Below are 19377 nucleotides of genomic sequence, written 5' to 3' on the forward strand. Positions count from 1 at the left end.
TATGAGACTCTCAACTCTCTTTAATCTTTAAAGTTCACCAAACCAACTCGTAAACACAAACATACTGTGTTTTCACTAGGATTTTTTCTAGTTGCCTAAATAATGTTCCCAAGTTAATTTCTAACCTCAGTTCTAGTGGACTGAAAGTGCTTGTACTTAGCGGAGTGAGACCTTTGCTATGAGGGTTCCTGAAGTCATTCTACACTGAGATTCTAAGAATCCCATTAGAGAAATTGTCAAAAGAATCATCCATTTGAAGTCCTAACTTCTGAGAAAGATTCTGCATATACATGTGATTTGATTTTTAAAAAGCGGATCATCCCAATGCAAAGCGTTCAGGAGGTGTGATGCAAGAGCAGACCACGGACAATGATGCCTTTGGCTCACCTCACCTGGGGGTGAAGAATTTTATTTCCAGTAAAAAGCTTTATATGCCGAGAATATATTGCATAATTGGCCACAGAGTTAATGGTAGAGTGTGACATTGCATTAAATTCCATAATTATCTAAAATTCAAATTTTCAAGTTTTAAGAACCCTGTGGGATTCATGGTGGGTGAGACTGGACAGCTCCTCCAGACTGGTGTTGACGGCTGGAAGCTGTGATGACTCACACAGGTCTGGTGACTTCTCTTTCTGCTGCATGAGCTTTCTCTAGTGACAGATGTTAGGGATTAAACAAAATGAGCAACTGCTTTATTTTCAAATGATTAGATGTTTGTAATGACCGGTCTTGCCAATTTATTATTTCATGGGAAAAAATCCACATGTAAAGTATCCAAAAGAAGTTGATCGAATTCCTTGATTGTTTTTAGGAGACAATTACAAATTCAGCTCAAGTAATACTCTGAGAGAAAATCTCCTGGGAAGTACCAGCAACCATCCCTTCATCTCCCAGCCAAACCCCACAGGCTGTAGAGAAAATTACTAAAACTATTCTACAAGTTCATCTGATTTTGAGTGCATGGAAAATATAGTGAAGTTATCATGCCAACATAAAGAATATATACTATATTCAAAAGGCTAGTTATCAAAATAAGACGATCATGGTTAGATGCGACCTATGTTTTTATAAGATGCAGTACATATTCTGTGGTCATTTCTGTTACATATTACACTCGATCCTCATCAAATTAAGCTATGTATACATGGAATTTGAAATAAATATTTGATATTGGAATAGGGTCATATTCTGCTACTGTACAACCGTGGCATGCAAGTAAGGAGGCATTAATTGTAAAGTGTCATCCCCTTCCAGAACTCCAGAGAACATGAAAAGTGTGTATGCAGTACTTAACATTGATTAGATGTAATGACTCTAACATTAAATAAGACTACAGAGTGCACAGCAGCTTTGGGTATCTTGTTCATTGTTCTCTTCTCTCCTGTGCTCACCCTGAAGTCAACCACGGCCACTCCAGACTGAACTTCAGTGAACTACAGTCGATATTAGCACACAAATGACAATTCCATGTGGGAGCTGCCCTTTTGTTTTTCCTTTCTGCTGTTTTTCAGGACTTTTTGTCATGAGGGATGTTTTGGATGTGGCCAGCAATGAATTTGTTTTTGGACTGTGGACATCTCACCGCACGGCGACTGTGGTGTGGTTGCACTAGGGATGGAGAATTTGCTGATGCTCACCGGACCCGCTCTTGTCTGCTTGCATTCTACAGGAAGAAGTTGGTAGCAGGGGACTTGGAAAGTCTTACTTTTAAGATCCATTTTGTAATGCTTGTTAAGAGGTAAATAAAATCCAGAGAACAGAATAAGACTGGAAGAAAATGACACCTTCTAGTGGAGACCAGAGGAACACCTTGGCCTGGTACCCCCACCGAGATTCCCAGGCAACCAAAGCACCACCATCAGGACCAGAGACTCTGCTATCCAATGACCGCACTGGCTGTCTTCTGGTTGTTGAACTGGAGGCTGCTTGTGGGAGGAAGCGACACTGATTGCCAGTCAGTCTTTTCCATTCTCTGTTTCAGGAATGTCCCCACGCTCCGAACTCTAACAAAGATATTGCCACATCCAGACCAACTCTCTGGTCCGGGTTGCCATTAGTTGGAAATTGTTACATTCTCAAATTGACTCTGGATACTATGTGGTCACATGGAGTATTTAAACACAGTGACCTACAGCTTATTAAATAAAAGCCTTTCTTTCATATTTATAATGAGACAAAACAGCAATTACAGCTGCCATGATTTGTTCATTTCCTATTTATACTCAAATAATCTAAGTTTGCTAAGAGGCAAAAACTGTACATTTCTCACCATTCAAGCAGTATAAAACGTCTTTCTTTAAAGTCTTGGGATATAAACAGTTGGTTTATATGAATTACATATTTCCATCTGCATTAAGAAACAATATACATCTTTTTCCATAGTAAGTTATGTTAGCTCTAAGCCTAAGGGAGCCATAAAAACTGACTTTATCACTTGTGATCATCAATACTGCTACTTTAAAAAACTCATTGGCATTCTTTGGCCACTTGGGACATTGCCCACTTACAGGGAACTGTGCTCGGGGCTGGGATCATAGGACATTAACCTCTGTAAAACCCAAGGCCGCAGAACAGCTTTAACGGAAGCCATTTGTGAAGTAAACCAGCACATAGCACGGAAGTGATTTCCATTCAGACACAAGTTCCTTGACGTGTGGAGAGGTGTTTCCGGTTGCGGACTCCGGAAGTCTTGTCTTTATTATCAGAAGGCTTCTGCTGTGAGGTGTCTATCAGAGCACTGGCAATAGCAAGGCCTGGAAAGAAAGGAGAAAGGCATTTAGACATCAAAAAGACATCAGCGATGGACAGAGGTGGCTTTGGACAATGCTAACACATTCGGCCAGGAAGTGCTCAGGTGCTAACTGGTGAACTAGCAGCGAACAACACACAGGAGAGGAACAAGCAGCTGCCGGCTGTAATATTGGGCAACCGAGTCAGAGCTCGAGGAAGCATGGGAGTCAGCTGTGGACACAACTTCTCACCTCATTTCTGTGTTGAACAGTTTGTTCTGGGTGGACTGGGAATCTCCAAGGTTACTATTTTGTTTTTGCTTCTACAAATAAAACTCATTAGAGGTGCCTCTTAAAAGAAGCTTGGAGCACTGTTAAGTTTCTGGAAAAAAATGGAACACTGATACAAGATTGCCACTTGAGGTCGGTGGCTTCCATGAGCAGGCCCGAGGCTTTCCACCAGTTCATCTTATGGAGCTGTCATATTGCTACCCAGATAGTTTTGTTGCCCTGAAAATCCTCTGTATGACACTAACTTATCCCTCCCCTTCCCTGGCAAGCATGGTCCTTTTGTTTCGGTAGAGTTCTATAATTCCTGAGTAAAACAGAAAATAGTCTAAAATTCCCACCCTTCACCACAGGGCCAGAAATGCTTGGCCTTGCTTCAGACCTGCCAGAAGAATGCCAAGGTCTTAGAGAATTGACTTTGAAGTGAGTTGAGCCAGTCCTTAAATCCTCCTGGAGTCTTCACGTGCTGCTTCTCGAGGAAGATCTTTATTTTGGGGATTATCCCACACTTCATTCTCATGGTCAATTTATTCTACATAAGCTTCAAATGTGATCGAGCAGGAACAGAACACAGGACTTTCTGAACCAAAAGAAACGATGATAGAGGACCCGTGGGACAAAGGACAGCCTGTGGAAGAAGGTCACCCGACTTTACAAGGTCTTAGCCAGAGGCCACTGGGTTTCCTCAAAATAGATTTGGTCATCTCTGACCCACCTGAGTGGAAGCTGAGCAGGGAAGTATGGCCTGCGGAGTGGGCCAGTTTAAGTTCCCAGCTTGAGACGCGGCATGGAGAGAGGTGGTCAGCTTGTCTGCACAGGGAGGCAGAGCGGGAGAAGGAATGCAGTGAGCTCATGACTAGACACTCAAGGACATCTGGAGACCGTAGGCAATGGTGGAGGAGCAGCTTTGGCTAGACAGACGGAACACCACACCACTTATCCTCTAGGGGCTGCTGCCAAGGGACTCTTCAGAATGCTAATATCACCCTGACGTTTTTATAGATAATTCAGGCTCAAACTTGAAAGAAGCTTCTTCTTCCTCTTTGGCAAGCCCACGTGAACCTCTGAAGTGCCACAGACTGGGTGGTAGCGTTGACTCATGGTAAATACTATATTTAATTAAAAAAAAAAATCACAGCCTCTGGTCATGCTAACTGCAAGTTCAGATGGAGCAGATTTCAGGTTTCCTCAGGTCTCCTGGAGAATTTCTCTCATAGTTTACTACTTCCCCCTCATTTGCTCCTGGCACCAACTGAACCGGAGGCAGCAGACGTAAGGGTTAATATATGACTCCTCTACTGTGGACGCAGATGACCTACACTCACTGTGACTACTACGGCCAAATGTGAACTCATGCCAGAGCTCTGAAATGGACCTTTTCATTTACATGTAGCTCCAAATGTTGCTCCCTTTACAGTGGATGTAACACCAGGAGTAAAGTAAAGAGCCTCATTCTCTGATAATTCAGCATTATCATGGTGTCTTTGTATTGGTGAGTATATCAAGTTCAAAGTCTAATTAAATTACCATCTCTCACAACACTCTTGGTTTACCCCTGGAATCTGAAGCTTGGGAACACACTGAACTGAAAACTCATAAACCTAAACCGTATTTCAGTTAAGATACAAATAAAATAGAAAATCATTCTTACTTTTAATTTGGCAGCTTTTTGTACTGTCCTATAAAAACCAACCACTAACTCTGTTTAGGTTCTGTAGGAACAGCTCTAAGCATGCTGGGAACCTTGGGATTCTCTGGAGAGTGGTATCCAAGTGTCGTCTACCCTGTGCAGTTACAGAGGACACTCAGGGTCACTTTTACCTTGTGCGTGGGTTAAATGAGCTTTTCATTCAGGGCTAAGATTGACTCCCTTACCAGATCTCATGGTTTCTGGCCCCTCAGGAGTTCATAATCTCATAATTATGCGCAGCATAAAGATTACAATAATTATTCATGTTTGTGTAACTTGAATGTCAAATGTAGGGGTTTGATTTCTGATTTTGTGCTACTTCTTGTTTGATATAGGGCAAACTTTATAATCACCAGGATAACCAGAAATTGACAAGTCTTCATCCTACCTGCCTGCAAGGGCGAGGGACTGAAACAGGCCCTATTCCCTCCCCCCACATTGTGTTTGGACACATGGATGTGGGGAGGCCTAGTCTCTAGCTTCAGGCATTGGCATACTTTGTTACCCTGCTTCTATTTTCATTAAATGACAAAAAGAGAAGTCAATAGAGTAGCTCTTTAAGGAGGAATGCTAGCTCCCTCCAATCCCTTACTAAGTTACATGTGAGGGACTGACTGGACATACAGACAGATAATATCCAGACCCTAAATAAGAGTTCAGGCCTGCCACCTGCTACATCTCAGAAAACCAGCCTATGAGCTGCAAGGAGCAGTGCAGGAGGCCAGCAAGCAAGAAGTCACACTGGTAGGAATGCAGATTGCTCATGAAGTTCAGTAACAACCATCTTCCCAAACAGTTGGGGCTCAATGAATAACCAGGCAGCCTACCTAATCCATGTCTTCAGTTTCAATGTAGGACAACTGGAAAAGGAGATGTTCACCCTAACCAACTCTGCAGGACACCTACTTGTAGTTAACCTCTCTACAGCTCCTGTAACCCAACACGCTCCAATTTAGACACAACAGCTCTTGAAATACATAGCTTTCACTTGTTTTCATGTAGATTGTGGTCTCATTTCCACATTGTCAATGAAGAGATATAGATATGAGTAACTTCAGGTCTTTTCTGTGTTTTAAAACAAGGTACACACCAACAAAGTAACCCAGAAATGCCCTGCTGCACCCAGTCTGGAGTGCTCAGAGCTTCTCTCTGCCAGGGGCTTTCCTGGGAAAACCCTCTGCTCTATACTATGGAGGAATCATGCCATCAGACCGCGCTCATTGGCGTGTGCTGATTCTACTACCATGGAGGAAGCACGCCATCGGACCCTGCACAGTGGTGTGTGCTGGTTGCCACTAGAGTTCCATTAAAATCAGGTCACTCCAGAGGATCATTTTTCAAAACAACACACAAATCATGTGATGAAATCCGCTTATTGTGTTCTTTAGGCCGCCAATATTCCTTATTATCAAGGCAATACAATTAACTGTGGGAACAATTCATTATCTCAGACTGGCCGTCTAAAGGAATTTCATTTACCATATCATGGTGACATACCAGCACTGGGCGCTAGTATAATGTACATCAATATATACCCAGAGATCCCATAAAAATGCCAGGGTTTAAATATTTACTGTAAGCCTTAGCTCTTTGTGGTTTTGATTCTTAAATACCAGACACCGTGACACATTATTTAAATACCAAGTCTAAACCTCATGAGTAAGAAAGTCCACCTCTCATGAGACTGCCTCCCATGACTTCCTGGCATTTCAAACCTGTTGCCCTGGGTCACCCGGGTGGGGACAAGATGTGAAGGAGGTAAGCACTGTCATCAGGATTTCCTTCAGCAAACGGGCGTGGTCCGGCAGTCATGGAGCTGGGTGCCAAAAATCACTACAGCCATCTTGTAAGTGGGGGAGAACAATGCACCAAGATTAGACTCAGTTGGAACCTGAACTATATTTGCTTCCTAAAATTTGAGACCTTCACCTCTCTGTAAGCCCGTACAAACATGTCCGGAACAGATCAGAACATAAGTAGCTGGTAATCAAACACTTAACTGGCAAATACATCCTCAGACACTAGGGACACACCAGGAGTTTAGTGATTGTTTGTAAAACCCTGGTTTTTCCCCATGGAAGTGAAGTGGAAACAGGAGACTCTGGCAGTAACAGTGTAATCATAAAATCACTGATGTGTGTTTCTTTACAATTACTCGAAAAAACAATTAATAAGTACAGTAATAAATATTGCACATCAAATTAAACTGCTTTGGAAAGAACATTCCAGCATCGTACATAGATATCGAGCTTGCATTTTACATTTGAATAGAAACCTTGGGAAAAAAGTCATTCATTCTGAAATGCTTTCCTCCAAAGTCTGCGTAAAATCAAGCACCACTATATATTTTAATTTTCCAGGAAAACAGCTTCATTAGGCGTGAAAGGTTAATTGCAGGTTTAAGTGGAGTTCAGAGAATGGTGCGAGGTCTGCAATGAATTGCGCAGTCGGCTTCAGGAAGACAGAATGAGCACTATAAACCGCATGCCCTGCTGAAATGGTTTACTACCTCATTTACTATCTGTCTTCTTTTACGGCTTGTATTTGTAGTTCTTCTAAACCTTTAATGGCTACAGTTTTATTTCACTGTAATCAGATTTAAATGGAAATACCATGCTGGGATGTTTAAATGCTTTCCTTCTGATTGTATATAGCTACATACTTGTGATCAGAGCCTTGGTAATCCTTCACATGATTAAGAAAGTGACTTTGGGAAACTTTGATGTCACACAGGCTCGTACCATTGTGCAGCCTCCAGTGAACATTCAGTGCTTGCCAATATTCAGCCAAGACTGGGTGCATAATTAGGAAATATGCATTTCCATTTTAATTTATCTGTTGGAAGGCTAGCACAAGTGAAGTCATTATTAGGCAAAACTCCAAAGGTTACATGGCTGAATAAAAACCCGAAATACTTCAAGTGCTCCAGACTCTGGGATGACAAACGGATCAGTAATATTTGTCTGAGCGCTTAAAGGAATGTTTCCCATCACCTGCTAAAAACCACTGGCTGCCACAGGTGCCAGTGTTTAAATCTAAGTGATCTTTGTTCTCTGTTTATAAAATGTCGCCTGGCCTTTAACACATGATAACATTGTGTAATTTCATTTAAAGCAGAGTGACAGTGCTTGAATTATTGGAAATGTAAACCAATAAAGTCTATGGACAGCTGATCCAGATTCTATAACACTGTTGAGCACGCCCTTGACTTTGTATGATGCGATCCCTCCTTGGCTGGAATGCGCTCTCTCAAACCATTATTTTTAAGTGAATTCCCATGATGCTTCCTCTATTTCTCACCAGTTCTAATTTTAATTACAAAGTAGGAAATTTTACTTGGTTCTTTTATATAATTTTTAATTTTAGAGTAATGACATGTAAAAAAACTCAGCCTTTACCACACCAGGTTTTCAAGCTTGGAAATAAATCTGCAACTCAACTGAAACTTCCCTGTCCTGAAACCAGCAAAAACAACCATTCTGTGTAGCGCTCTTGAAATGGAGGGTGGAAGATGGTGAATGTGAGGTACAGTCGAGCTCACGTAAGATTCTGTCTCAAAGCAAACAAGACCAAGACCCAAAGCAAAATAACCATTCTAATATATAATAATCCCTCAGTTTAAGACTAGTAATCCCTAACTCCAAAGTGTTTATCACTAGTTGAGAAACTGAAAAATGGCAATATTGTGACAATGGCTGTATTTTTTTTATTGTGTAGAGAAATTGTATTTCAGTGTTTCTTAACTAAATAAAATTATGTATGCAAAATTTTTGTAAGCCTTAAGGTGCTTTGCAGAGTTCATCAGTGAACTACAAATGCCTCAAACTCCCAACTCCTAAATATCAAGATGCTATCTGATGAGCAAGTCACTCCATGGGGAAGTACTTCTTAATGTCTGCTATCCACAGTGACTGCTCTTATCCCTAAGTGACAAATAAAACAGGAAGACATAAGAGATCTGGCGACCCTTGGAATTTATGCCATTGCTCATCAAGTATGTTGTCTTTTGGCCAAGTTACAGTGAAGACTGTATACGAAGGACCTTCCTAAGTACCACTACCTAAGATTTCAAAACTGTCTGCTCTCTGAATTAACGCCCCCTCCCTGAGGACCAGCTCTCATGGAACCAGAAGGTGCCATGCAAGCTTCCAAAAGAGGGAGCCACCAAGAGGCCTGCACAGCTGTGATGCTTATGAACACAACAATGACCACCATGGCATAATAACCCTAAAGGTGCAGTAATGGCAAGAATCTTGGCAGTGACCAATAGCGTTCTAGTTGGACTTAAGACCCTGCTCAACAAGACAGAGACTGTGTCTGACACTGGAAACCTAGCCAACGACCTGGGCTAGTGAAGTCACGGATCTTGGGGGAGAACCTGCAACCACCATTTTATTAACACTGCATGATACCTAAGTGCGTCCTAAATGTTTGCCCTCATACTCACAGATAAGTGTGGCCCTCACCCCTCATCAAGGAAACTTCTTTTCGAAACAGAACAGAGACCATTACAGAAAATGCAGAGTTGTGGAGCCCAGTCCCAGTGGCTACGTCTACAAAACACTTCAGCACCAGAGACAGGGAACATTTTGGACGAGGGGCAGAAGCAAGGTCCTAAGGGTCAGAGGACAGGGGGTTTGCTGTGACTGTGTCTCCTACACTCATAAAGTCTTAGCAACTTGACTGCCTGAGCATGAGCTGAACGAGCACAACAGCGGACCCAGTGGACCAGGGAGAGCCCACGAGGCGTCAACCCCACACAAAGAACTGCAGGCAACCAAGGGATGCTGAGAGTGGAGGGGATGGTCCTCCCCACAGAAGAGCACAGCTGGTTTTCCAACACCAAATTATCAACCCTGAAAAATATGTACAAGTAGCATTATACAGGCTGGACAGGTTTTGTACACACACACACACACACACACACACACACACACACTTATATACACACTCACACACACACACTACACATAGGAACAAACATACTCACATACATACACACACCCATGCACACATGTACACACAAACTCACATGTACACACATACACACTCACACACACAATTAAAAGAGGACATGAATAATTTGAAAGGGAGCAAGGAGGGGTATATGGCCGTTGGAGGGAGGAAAGGTAAAGGGGTAAATGATATATAATTATTTTATCGCATAACAAATGCCATCACCATCATCATCATCATCATCATCATCATCATCATCATCATCATATCACCTTCTTGTGAAAAGTCTCAAACAAAAAGAAAGGCATGGAGAAAGCACTGGGAATTGTATAATTGTGATGCCATCTTATGGTAGCATTCATTCTTCATTCATTCATTCAAAACCAAGTGTGAGTTGAGAATGCCAGATAAGGGGACAATACGCAGACAGTGAGACTGGAAGACTCACAGACAGTGCCTACTGAGACAGCACGGTCCATTCTCAGGGATGCAATCTCTTGATGTTGGGGGGAGAACAGCAAGAGTGTGCGTGAGGACATGCGTGACTTGCGTGTGCTGCCGATGCATTGGGGAACATGAAAGTGGTCAAGATCACTGATACTGGCATGCTCCAGGCAGCATCCACAGAGAAAGCACTGTTTGTATTAATGTTGGTTGAGTTATTTCAAATCTGACGAATGATTAACTTGCGATGCTCAGTTAAAACACGCTTTTTCATTCACCCTCTAGGCTGCCCCTAGACCATCCTGTTGAAGTGGGTCAGGGAGCTATTTTTATCCTCACTTCACAGATGGCCAAAATGAAGCAGTGTGTAAATGACTACTTCAGTTCACGCAGCTGGTGGGGTGCAGGGACCTGAACCACCACCCCCTCCTCCCTCTACTCCCCCCCCCACCAATGCCAGATCGTGGGACTCTGGCTCTGTTCACTTTGCAGGCAAAGGAAGGACTCTGTGACTTGAACACAGACACCGAATGCAGGATTTTGAGCCAAAACAAAAAGCAAAACACATGCTTAGAGTTGTAAAATCAGTACGGTCCAAGGCATTAATTACCATCAATGGTAAGAAAGGCCACAACAACACTGGCACAAAACAACATTTCGTTACCATTGATCAAAAGTGTGTCCTAAGCCAGGCATTGCCCCCAGGACTCTGTGCACATTATTGTATCAATGTATGCAAACAGGAGTGACGGTACCGTTGATTAACATGTATGGAGGGCACAACGCAGACAATGTGTGGCAGCTGGCTGTTCTCAGAGAGCACGGAGCCGGGGCAAAGGCACAAGGGCTCCCGGATGTGCTGCTAACTATCACATACGGGTCTTTAATTTGCCAGTCGGGAAGAGCTTTGGGATGCTTAAGTCATTGAGAGACATGGAAGGCGACCAGGAGCAGGGGAGAGGCTGTTTTTTAAAAAAACCAGAAAAGGAACAGCAGTGGTGAGAAGGAATTGGGGTGCACAGGGATGATTGTGAGAGATGTAAACTCAGCAGACCCAACGCTGACTCCTGGTTTCCTGGCTCAAATGCCTATGTATCCAAACTCTGTGCGGTAGGACATGATTGAAAAGAACTAGCTAGGCTGTGTGTGTCCTAGACACAGGGATTATGGTGACCCCGGGAGCATCTCAGGCCCTTGTATGGGGAGCAACACTAGCTGTCACTGTAGTGTCTAAAATCAGAGCAGCTCCCAGATGAAGGTTTGTTGAAGTGAGGGTGGGCAATGGGGAGGGAAGCAGCCTTGGCCTTTGCATTAGCAGACATGGTGGCACTGAGCACTGACACCTGCAGGCAGGAATGGGACAGAGTGGGAATGGGTCCAGTCCCTGTATCAGACTGGGCCAGAAGAGGTCTTTCAACGCCATTGGTGACTACAGCTTCCTGTGCTTCTGGGCTGGGGAAGAGCTGGGTCTGGCAGGGAGCTGGGCACCCAGCACTGGAGGGAAGGTGGCCACAAGCGTAGGAAAGGGAGAAGGATGCAGAGGACCGTCGGCAGCGCAAAGGGCATGAGCACCAGGGAGGCAGGGACAGGGTGGTCATGGTTCTATCAGGACTGGCCCGCAAGTGGCCATTATAATCCACAGGCCTTGTTTCTGTTTTCAGCAATGAACCCCCAAATTCAGTGGCAACTTTAAGCCAATTGAGTTCGTGGCTTCCAATTTTTTTGACTTGCAATTCAGAGTGTCTCTGGCAATATTTCTAAAAAGTTAGAGTTGGTGGGTCTTAAAGATACCTCTGGCTCTTCAGATGTGTGACCCCAGCTGGTTTTCTTCAGGAGGCCACTGGAAAGGCTACAGATATTGTCCCTGCCCCAGACATGTGCTATCATTATGTGGCAACAGAATGAGCCAAAGATCACTACAAAGCCAGAGGTCTGGTGGGTTCAAGAACTTGTGTGGAAGTTCTGTGAACATTTGGTCTTGGTAGTTAAGGACCATATATGTCAAGAACCAGCTGGTAGCCTTGCATGTGTTTAGAATTTATGCTTAGGTGTTGTCTCGACATCGAGAGTAAAGGAACTGGCTGAGTCTTCCTTTGGGAGTTTCTGTTGCTTGCTCTTTTAGTTTTGTCTTCTAATTCTTTACATTTAGTACAGTTTTGTCCATCTCCCTTTCTGACTGGGAGTACATTGAATAAAAGGACTGTTCACTTTTATGTCCTGATGTTCCTCTTAGATAAACAGTCAATACACACCAAAGGGCAAATAGCAGTGTGTTACGGAAAGCTGTGTGCTCCTATAGAAGTGAACTGAGTGTCTAAGTCTCAGGTCTTGTTATCTGAAGGTGTCTGGACACTCCCAAGGAACAGGCAAGCTTCACCCATGCAAGGTGGGATGTAGAGGGCGCTTCTGACCCCATCTCTTGGTCCATATCACAGCTGAACAGGTTTCAGTGTCCGTGCCTGTGTGTACAAGACTGACAAAAACCAGAAACAGCTGCCACAGGGGCTTGGTGTCAAAGCCCTACTAGTAACAGCTCCCCCTAACCATCCCTGGAGCCCCTGCTGATATTATAAACCAACCCTGGAAATCCCACACAGACCTTGTTCTCCTGCAGGGTCCCTTCACATCACCTTTCATGTTTCTCGTGCAAAAAGTCAGAGCCAATGCAGATGTTTTCTGTTGAGCTGGTTTAGCTCACAGACCTGTCTACAATTTCAAATCAAGGCTAAACAGTCTGGTGGAGGTGACAGGCACCATCAGTTGGATAGTATTTATGGTACACAAAGCTTGTGGTATTACTGTATCAACTTCTTATAAGAGTGCCACATGGAAATAGGCGAACAACACACAGATATCTTTACAAAGTCAAAATATTATTTTAACAAACTCCATTAGTGAAGCAAACTTGTGGCCTCGACCCGAAACTCAGACTCTGGCCAAAGTGGAACTGGGTAAATTATGCAAATCTTCACTAAACAGGAGGGGAAACATTACAGAAAACGGAATCACCGTTTTCCCTATATAATGTCCTATTATAGATTACTTGTACCTTACCAAAAGACAACTTAAAGGCCAAAGACACTTTAACTGAGACTGAGGTGTCTGTAGACAAACTGGTCCTTGACAAATCTCCTTAGCTGGAGAGAGCAGTGGAGCTGGGTAGCCCTTTTCTCAACACAGATTTGAGAGCCTGGCTCAGATGTCCAAGGAGTTGTTTAGGGCCGGCCAGTGTGCACCCTCCCAGTTAATGCCACACAAGGACTCCTGGAAGGGAGTTTGCTTAGCTGACCCCTTTGTTCTAACAGAGGATGGGAAAATGGAGCTGTCACTGCCCAAAGCAGTCGAGTGTCTCACTATGAACAGCCCATAAATGCTGACCCTTTGGGGTGAAAAAAAGCATCATTTTCTTTTGCTTTGCCTTTGAGAACAATAAAAGTGCCCTTTGGGCAACTCTGAGTTGGGAGGTGTCACAGTGGCAGCACTGGTGGGGCCTCGGAAACGTCAGAGGCTTGCAAGTCACAGAGGACCTGGCTTTGGGGTGACCCAGAGGGATACACACTGCCCACTGCTCATGCCCAGGTATCTCCAGGCACAAAGTGAGTTCTCAGGACGTGAGTTACTGGCAAGTGCTCCTCCAGGAGAGGTACAACACCTTAGTGACCTGTATCATCATCACAGGATGCTGGCCAGGAAGAGAGGAGAACCCAAGTGCCATTTGCGGGAGAATGGGGAGCTGCTTCCCTCTGTATGAGGCAGGTCCACCTTGGGTAGCATCCACCTACTTCAGTAAGGGCTTCGGCTGGGATCAGATTAAAGGGACACTTTCAGGTCAGCAAAGAGAGGCTCCTACGATCAACGGTTGGTCGATGAGAGCAGTAGGCTCTGAGTTGTGCTCAGTAAAAGGTTTTCAAATTAGGCTTGCTCCCAGGTCTGGGCAAGGGGCCAGCTCACCACCCAGCTGCCTCTGACGCTGGCTCAATGGTGGATATGTTCCCATAATTAGAGGGCAAAAGAATTTTAACAAAGAAACAAAACGTAATATTACATTTTGGAGGCATGACATCTAAGAAAAGGAAGGTTAGCAGGAGATGACAGTATCAGGCTCTGAAAACTGTTACCCAATTTGGTTTCACATTGAAAAAACACCAACTTTCTCACATTAAAGTAGGAGAAACGCAGATTGAAGTCTTTACTTGCAAATATATTTGTAGTTTTCCCACAAAAAATTTGATAGGGAGATTTTTTTAACAGCTAATAAACAAATCACTCATACCAACAGTCGCTTTTCTGTCTTTGCTTCATTGTTAAGGCTGTTTGACCAGTTGGCATTGTCATAAGCAAAGCAGAGGCAGGTCCCCATGAGCCCATGCTGTATCTCTGCATAATTATAGCTCGTTCCTGTTTACCTTTTTAAAAGGGAAAGTAGCAAACCACTTGCTTTTATTTCTCTGGTCCAGTCCTGGGAGAATGAGATGGAGAGAAAAAAAATTGAATCTGACCAACGAGCCACAAGCCTAAACGACTCCAGTGGCTCCTGAGAGCATCTAGATATGAAACAGTTGCAGTGCAGGTCCAAAGAAAATGCCTGCTGAATTCCCTAAAATGGCCAATGACTGTCCATCACCCAACAATCCTGTTACATCCCTCGGAAGGATTTTAGGATCACACCACTGAACTCCAAATGCTGTTTCTTTTACAGGTTACTTAACCTTTCTCAAACATTTATCATACTTGACTGGCATTTGAAAAGTGAGGTGAGTTAAAAACTTTTAAAAAGAAGTATCTTTTAAATATAAAAGCAATCTGCTCAACTTCCCATCTTTAACATATTGGCATATGTTTTGTTCTAGTATTACTCAAAATTAGCTTTGAGATAAAAGTTCATATTAATTATCCCATAATGCAGCTTAATCACGGCTGACATTTTGAGAGTGTCGGTACAGCCAAGATAGAAACTACAAAGAGGGTGCAAAAATATGCCACATATTAATCCCAAAGAGTCTCTTACCTTTTCCACCAGTTCATTTCTCTTACAGTCATACCCGAAAGTGGCCAGGACAGGAGGAAACAGGATGGGACGGAATTGGACTCCTTGACCTGCTCAGGCTCTTCCCTCCCTTAACCTGTCTGGTTCAGAGGTACATGAGCCAAAAATATTTTGGCTACAATTCAATTTTAATTTCACTGTTTTATTAATTTATTAGTCTTTGGCCTGCCACAAAAATAAGACAAGGGTTTGAGTCTTTTCTTCAGTTTAGATGGTTGTCCCCACCCCTAGAAAGAAACATGTCAAGTCCAACCTCTTGCACTAGCAAACGTTGTAAATTTTAATATTAAAAATGTTTATTTAATATCATGTATAACCTTCTAAATTCCTGTGAAGAAATAAGATAAGCCATGCCTAACGTCTTTCTCTCTCTTTAGTTTTCCATCTTGACTGTGAACATGTCATTCCTACAGTTTGCATTCAGTGAGCATCAACACTGCCAATCCCCTCATGGAAATGAGTGAAAACCAAGGTGAACACAGCTGTGATGCAAACAGCAGGGAGGAGAAAGTGCCACAGAATCTGTCAACTCCCTCAGTGCAAGGATTCGAAGACAGATTTGTCCAGTGTTCAAGAACAGGAGTTTGTGGATACAGCCTTGACTTGTCTCACCACACTGACTGAAAACCACTTCAGACCATGGAAGAAACAAGTCGCAGGACAAGTTCATAACATAATCTTAAAAAGTCATTGTCCTAAAAAGATCACACACACACACACACACACACACACACACACACACACACACACACACACACGACTGGACGCTATGAATCCAAATATTCTATTTAACACATACTCACATTTGGTATTGCCAATATGAAGATGAGCAAAATTGTTTCCTTATTTAGAAAAACATTGTCTCACTTCTAGTTTTTAACAGAAAAGACAGCAGCCATCCAAGGCTGAGCCTGAGACCCTGGACTGGAGAGCATTAACTAATCAATAGAAGACTCCCCTCCCAAAGTGCACCAAAGAAACATTTGTTACAAACTTCTCAGATTTTCTCACAAGTAATTGATATGGTCTCTACAATAGAAAATTACATTTTAATGTCTTTCTGTTCAACTGACATGAAGTTTATGTAAGGAACGTCTCGGGAAGTCTAAGATTTTCTTTCCACCCAATTTATTAAAAATTGTGTTTGAATGTAGCTCCTTTCATTAACATTAAATCAGTTAGCTCCAATTTCTAGGAAAAAAAGACTCCTAAGTTTTACCATAATAGTTTTCACAGCTCTGATATGCAATCCTGAAAAAAAAAGCCACAATAAATTAATTTTCTTTTATTGGAAAGAATTTGACAGATGCATTAGTCTTGAAGAAAGCACATTTGGTTTTCTTCACTTTTTCACACAAAGACACACATGGACAAGAGACTGCCGAGTTAACATCCCCTAAGCAAATGAAACATAACGGTAGTAACAGGGCATTCAGAGAGCCAGAGAAGTGTAAGACGAAGGAACTCAGCTCTTCTCCAGTGTAACAAGCACTTGGTCTTCCAAATGCTCCAAGGAGCCAGCAAGTGGAGAGGGACTGTTTGCAATTTCTCCATTGGAAACTCCCTCCAAAGTTAAACTTACTCAAGCACGGAAGCAGGCTGGCTCCTACATCACTGAACCAGGCTACTTTTTGCTCACTTGGGGTTGACTCTGAGTGCACGGGGATCACCTTTTTGCTTTGAGAGTTCAGTTAAAGTGCTGAGATGATGTTGAATCATAGCATGAAAAGCTTTGTGTAGAATTTAGGTTTTAAAGCAGCATTAAAGGTGTTCCCAACACTTACTCAGTGTACCGATACGTTTGATAAGAAAATGCAATGTTATTGAGTAATCTAAGTTTGGGGAAACGATCAGCAGAGATGGATGGCAGGCACTCCTCTCGTTTGCTGTTGGTCTGTCTTTCTGCATTTCTAGCATCACTTTTTCTCGGTAGTTTGAGTTACAGACAGAACCTCTTGTCTCATTACCTGGAGCTTCCTGGTTGTCATTTCATTTTAATGTTAAGAAAACAGAAAGGAAGTTACTGAAAGCAACACTGACTTTACTGACATGAAAGTGGTCACGGTTTAGCAGCCATTTTTGAATGAGATGTAATTAAAGTTTTTGATATGAAACATATATGGCTTACATGTATACACAGATGTGCACTATATGTACATATATAATTATATATATACACACATATTTATACAAATGTTACATGCTGATGCAAATAAAGTACATCATCGGATCAGCCCATAGAACAATTTCACCATCACAGAAATATTTCAAGTCTTAGATAAAGGTATATGCAATAAAATTCTGTATGAAATGGAAAATCTACTAAGTGTGGTGGTATACCTCTTTAACTCAGGAGGCAGAGGCGGGTAGATCTCTGAGTTCCAGGCCAGCCAGAGCTACACTGGAAGACCTTGTCTTAAAGAAGGAAACAAAACAAAACAAAAAAACAGAAGGAAAATATTTTTGCCATTTGTGAACCGTGAGGCTCACGGGAGCCCATGTCCTCCTTTCGTCTGTGGATGAACAAGCATTGCTATGCGCAGGGAAGGAAGGGAATCACTCACGTGTCCTTCCAAGCATGCCTGTTCTCCTGTGGCAAGAACTCTGCATCCTTTTCATCCCACTGCCTTTTGGGTCTATAGATAAGTGTGTCTTTCTCACACTTAACCCATGGCCCTTTTCTCTAGACATTGTTTTATGGGAAGACATTTACTTTGCTTACTTTCTTAATAGTTTTTAAAGTTTAAAGTCTTTTCCATACCACCACATGCTAGTTTGAAAAGAACACTCAGTACTGGTGGACTGCTTTGGCTGGCGACAGTCATCAATGACTGAAGCAAACAATCCAGCTTCTTCACACGTGCTGAAGGGCTGCCTTGTTTTATTTTAAGGGATGTTTATTTTGAGTGGGCTATTTGTCTTTAGAAACATTCAACAGTGTTAAATTTAGTTAGATGACTGTGTACAAGCTGCTCATTGATCCGTCCTATGAAAACATACTTAGCTAACAAGTCATATTGTTTCTTTAAAATGCAAGAATTAAGATATAAGCATCTTCCAAACTTCCTGCCAACCTGCTTGTGAAAATCTGCACAATGTCTTCACACAAAAAAATCTACACAAAGTAACTGTGACAAAAATACGATGTGCAAGTGGGGTTGGGCTTAGAGGAGCTTGGGCCCTGGTCCTGCATTGTTGCTACCTGAACCCCCAGGTATCGCAGCACTGGGTCAGCTGGGCAAGCCTCTGCTTCTCGAGGAGTGTTAGCAGCTTCAAGGCAGGGAAACACTCTGGTCTTTAAGAAACATTCTCACCCCCAGTTTTGAAAACAAGAATTTTTGGTTAACTCTGAATTATTTGCTGAATCACTCAGCCTGTTTTTATTGTATAATATTGGAAAATGTAGAGTTATAAAAAAAAGTGTGCTAAATTTGGGATAATCCCAATTTAGATGAGGCCATTTAATGCTTCTTCCCGGCCCAGCTCTGGAACGGCAGGCACCACATGATGCGGAGAGCTCTCTAACCTTGGGTTTGTCTTGGGGTTGACTCTGAGTGCACAGGGGTCACCTGCAACTCACTCACTCGGTGCCAATACTGGACACTCCACGTCAGCCTCAAAGTTTAGCAAATGAACAGTGGCAGCAGGGAGGGGAGTGAATGGACTCCAGTGCCAGCACAGTGACCTTGGGAACACAGACGTTACAGTGAGGAATGACACTCCATGTGCCTCACTGTAGCCTGGACCTCCTCACATGTCCTTTTAAAGTGATGATTTCTGGGGCTTAATTTGTGTCTTTTTTCATATCTGTTTTATTGAGACATGACTGACACATAAGAGGTGGCATATTTCCCTTTATATCCCCTTTAATACATTTCAATTCACATTTAAACTCCAGGGGAAAAGTATGCTTCATGTACCACCTATATCCATTTCTTTTAGACTATCAATATTTTCTTTTTGTTTTTGTCATTCACTCTCCCTCCTCTCTCTTTGTAAACCACCCCTTTACTTCCTTGCTTCCACTTTAGAAAACCCGCAGTATGATGGCTGGTACTTGACATTTTTTGATTAAATAACAGCATTATCTAAACCCTCTTCCATTCTTCAGAGGTCTCCTTTTGTGAAACTAGGAAAATTTCTACTAAATGTCTCTCATGCCGTCTTCTGTGAGCAACTCTGTCAAATCTGGATTTGACTCTGTGGCACGTAGGACACTT

At 42.7% G+C, this 19377-nt stretch overlaps 1 protein-coding gene across 1 annotated transcript in view; it reads right to left on the reverse strand.

Annotated features, from left to right (window-relative positions):
* Positions 1-373: 373 nt before the first annotated feature.
* LOC100764329 (attractin-like protein 1) overlaps positions 374-19377 on the reverse strand; it is a 542646-nt gene continuing 523642 nt past the window's right edge. Inside the window, 1 exon segment of the mRNA XM_027406896.2 lies at positions 374-2756. Within this exon segment, the coding sequence (XP_027262697.1) occupies positions 2635-2756 (122 nt within the window). The 3' untranslated portion in view covers positions 374-2634.

The sequence above is a fragment of the Cricetulus griseus genome, chromosome 3 (assembly GCF_003668045.3).
Source record: "Cricetulus griseus strain 17A/GY chromosome 3, alternate assembly CriGri-PICRH-1.0, whole genome shotgun sequence".
Lineage (NCBI taxonomy): Eukaryota > Metazoa > Chordata > Mammalia > Rodentia > Cricetidae > Cricetulus > Cricetulus griseus.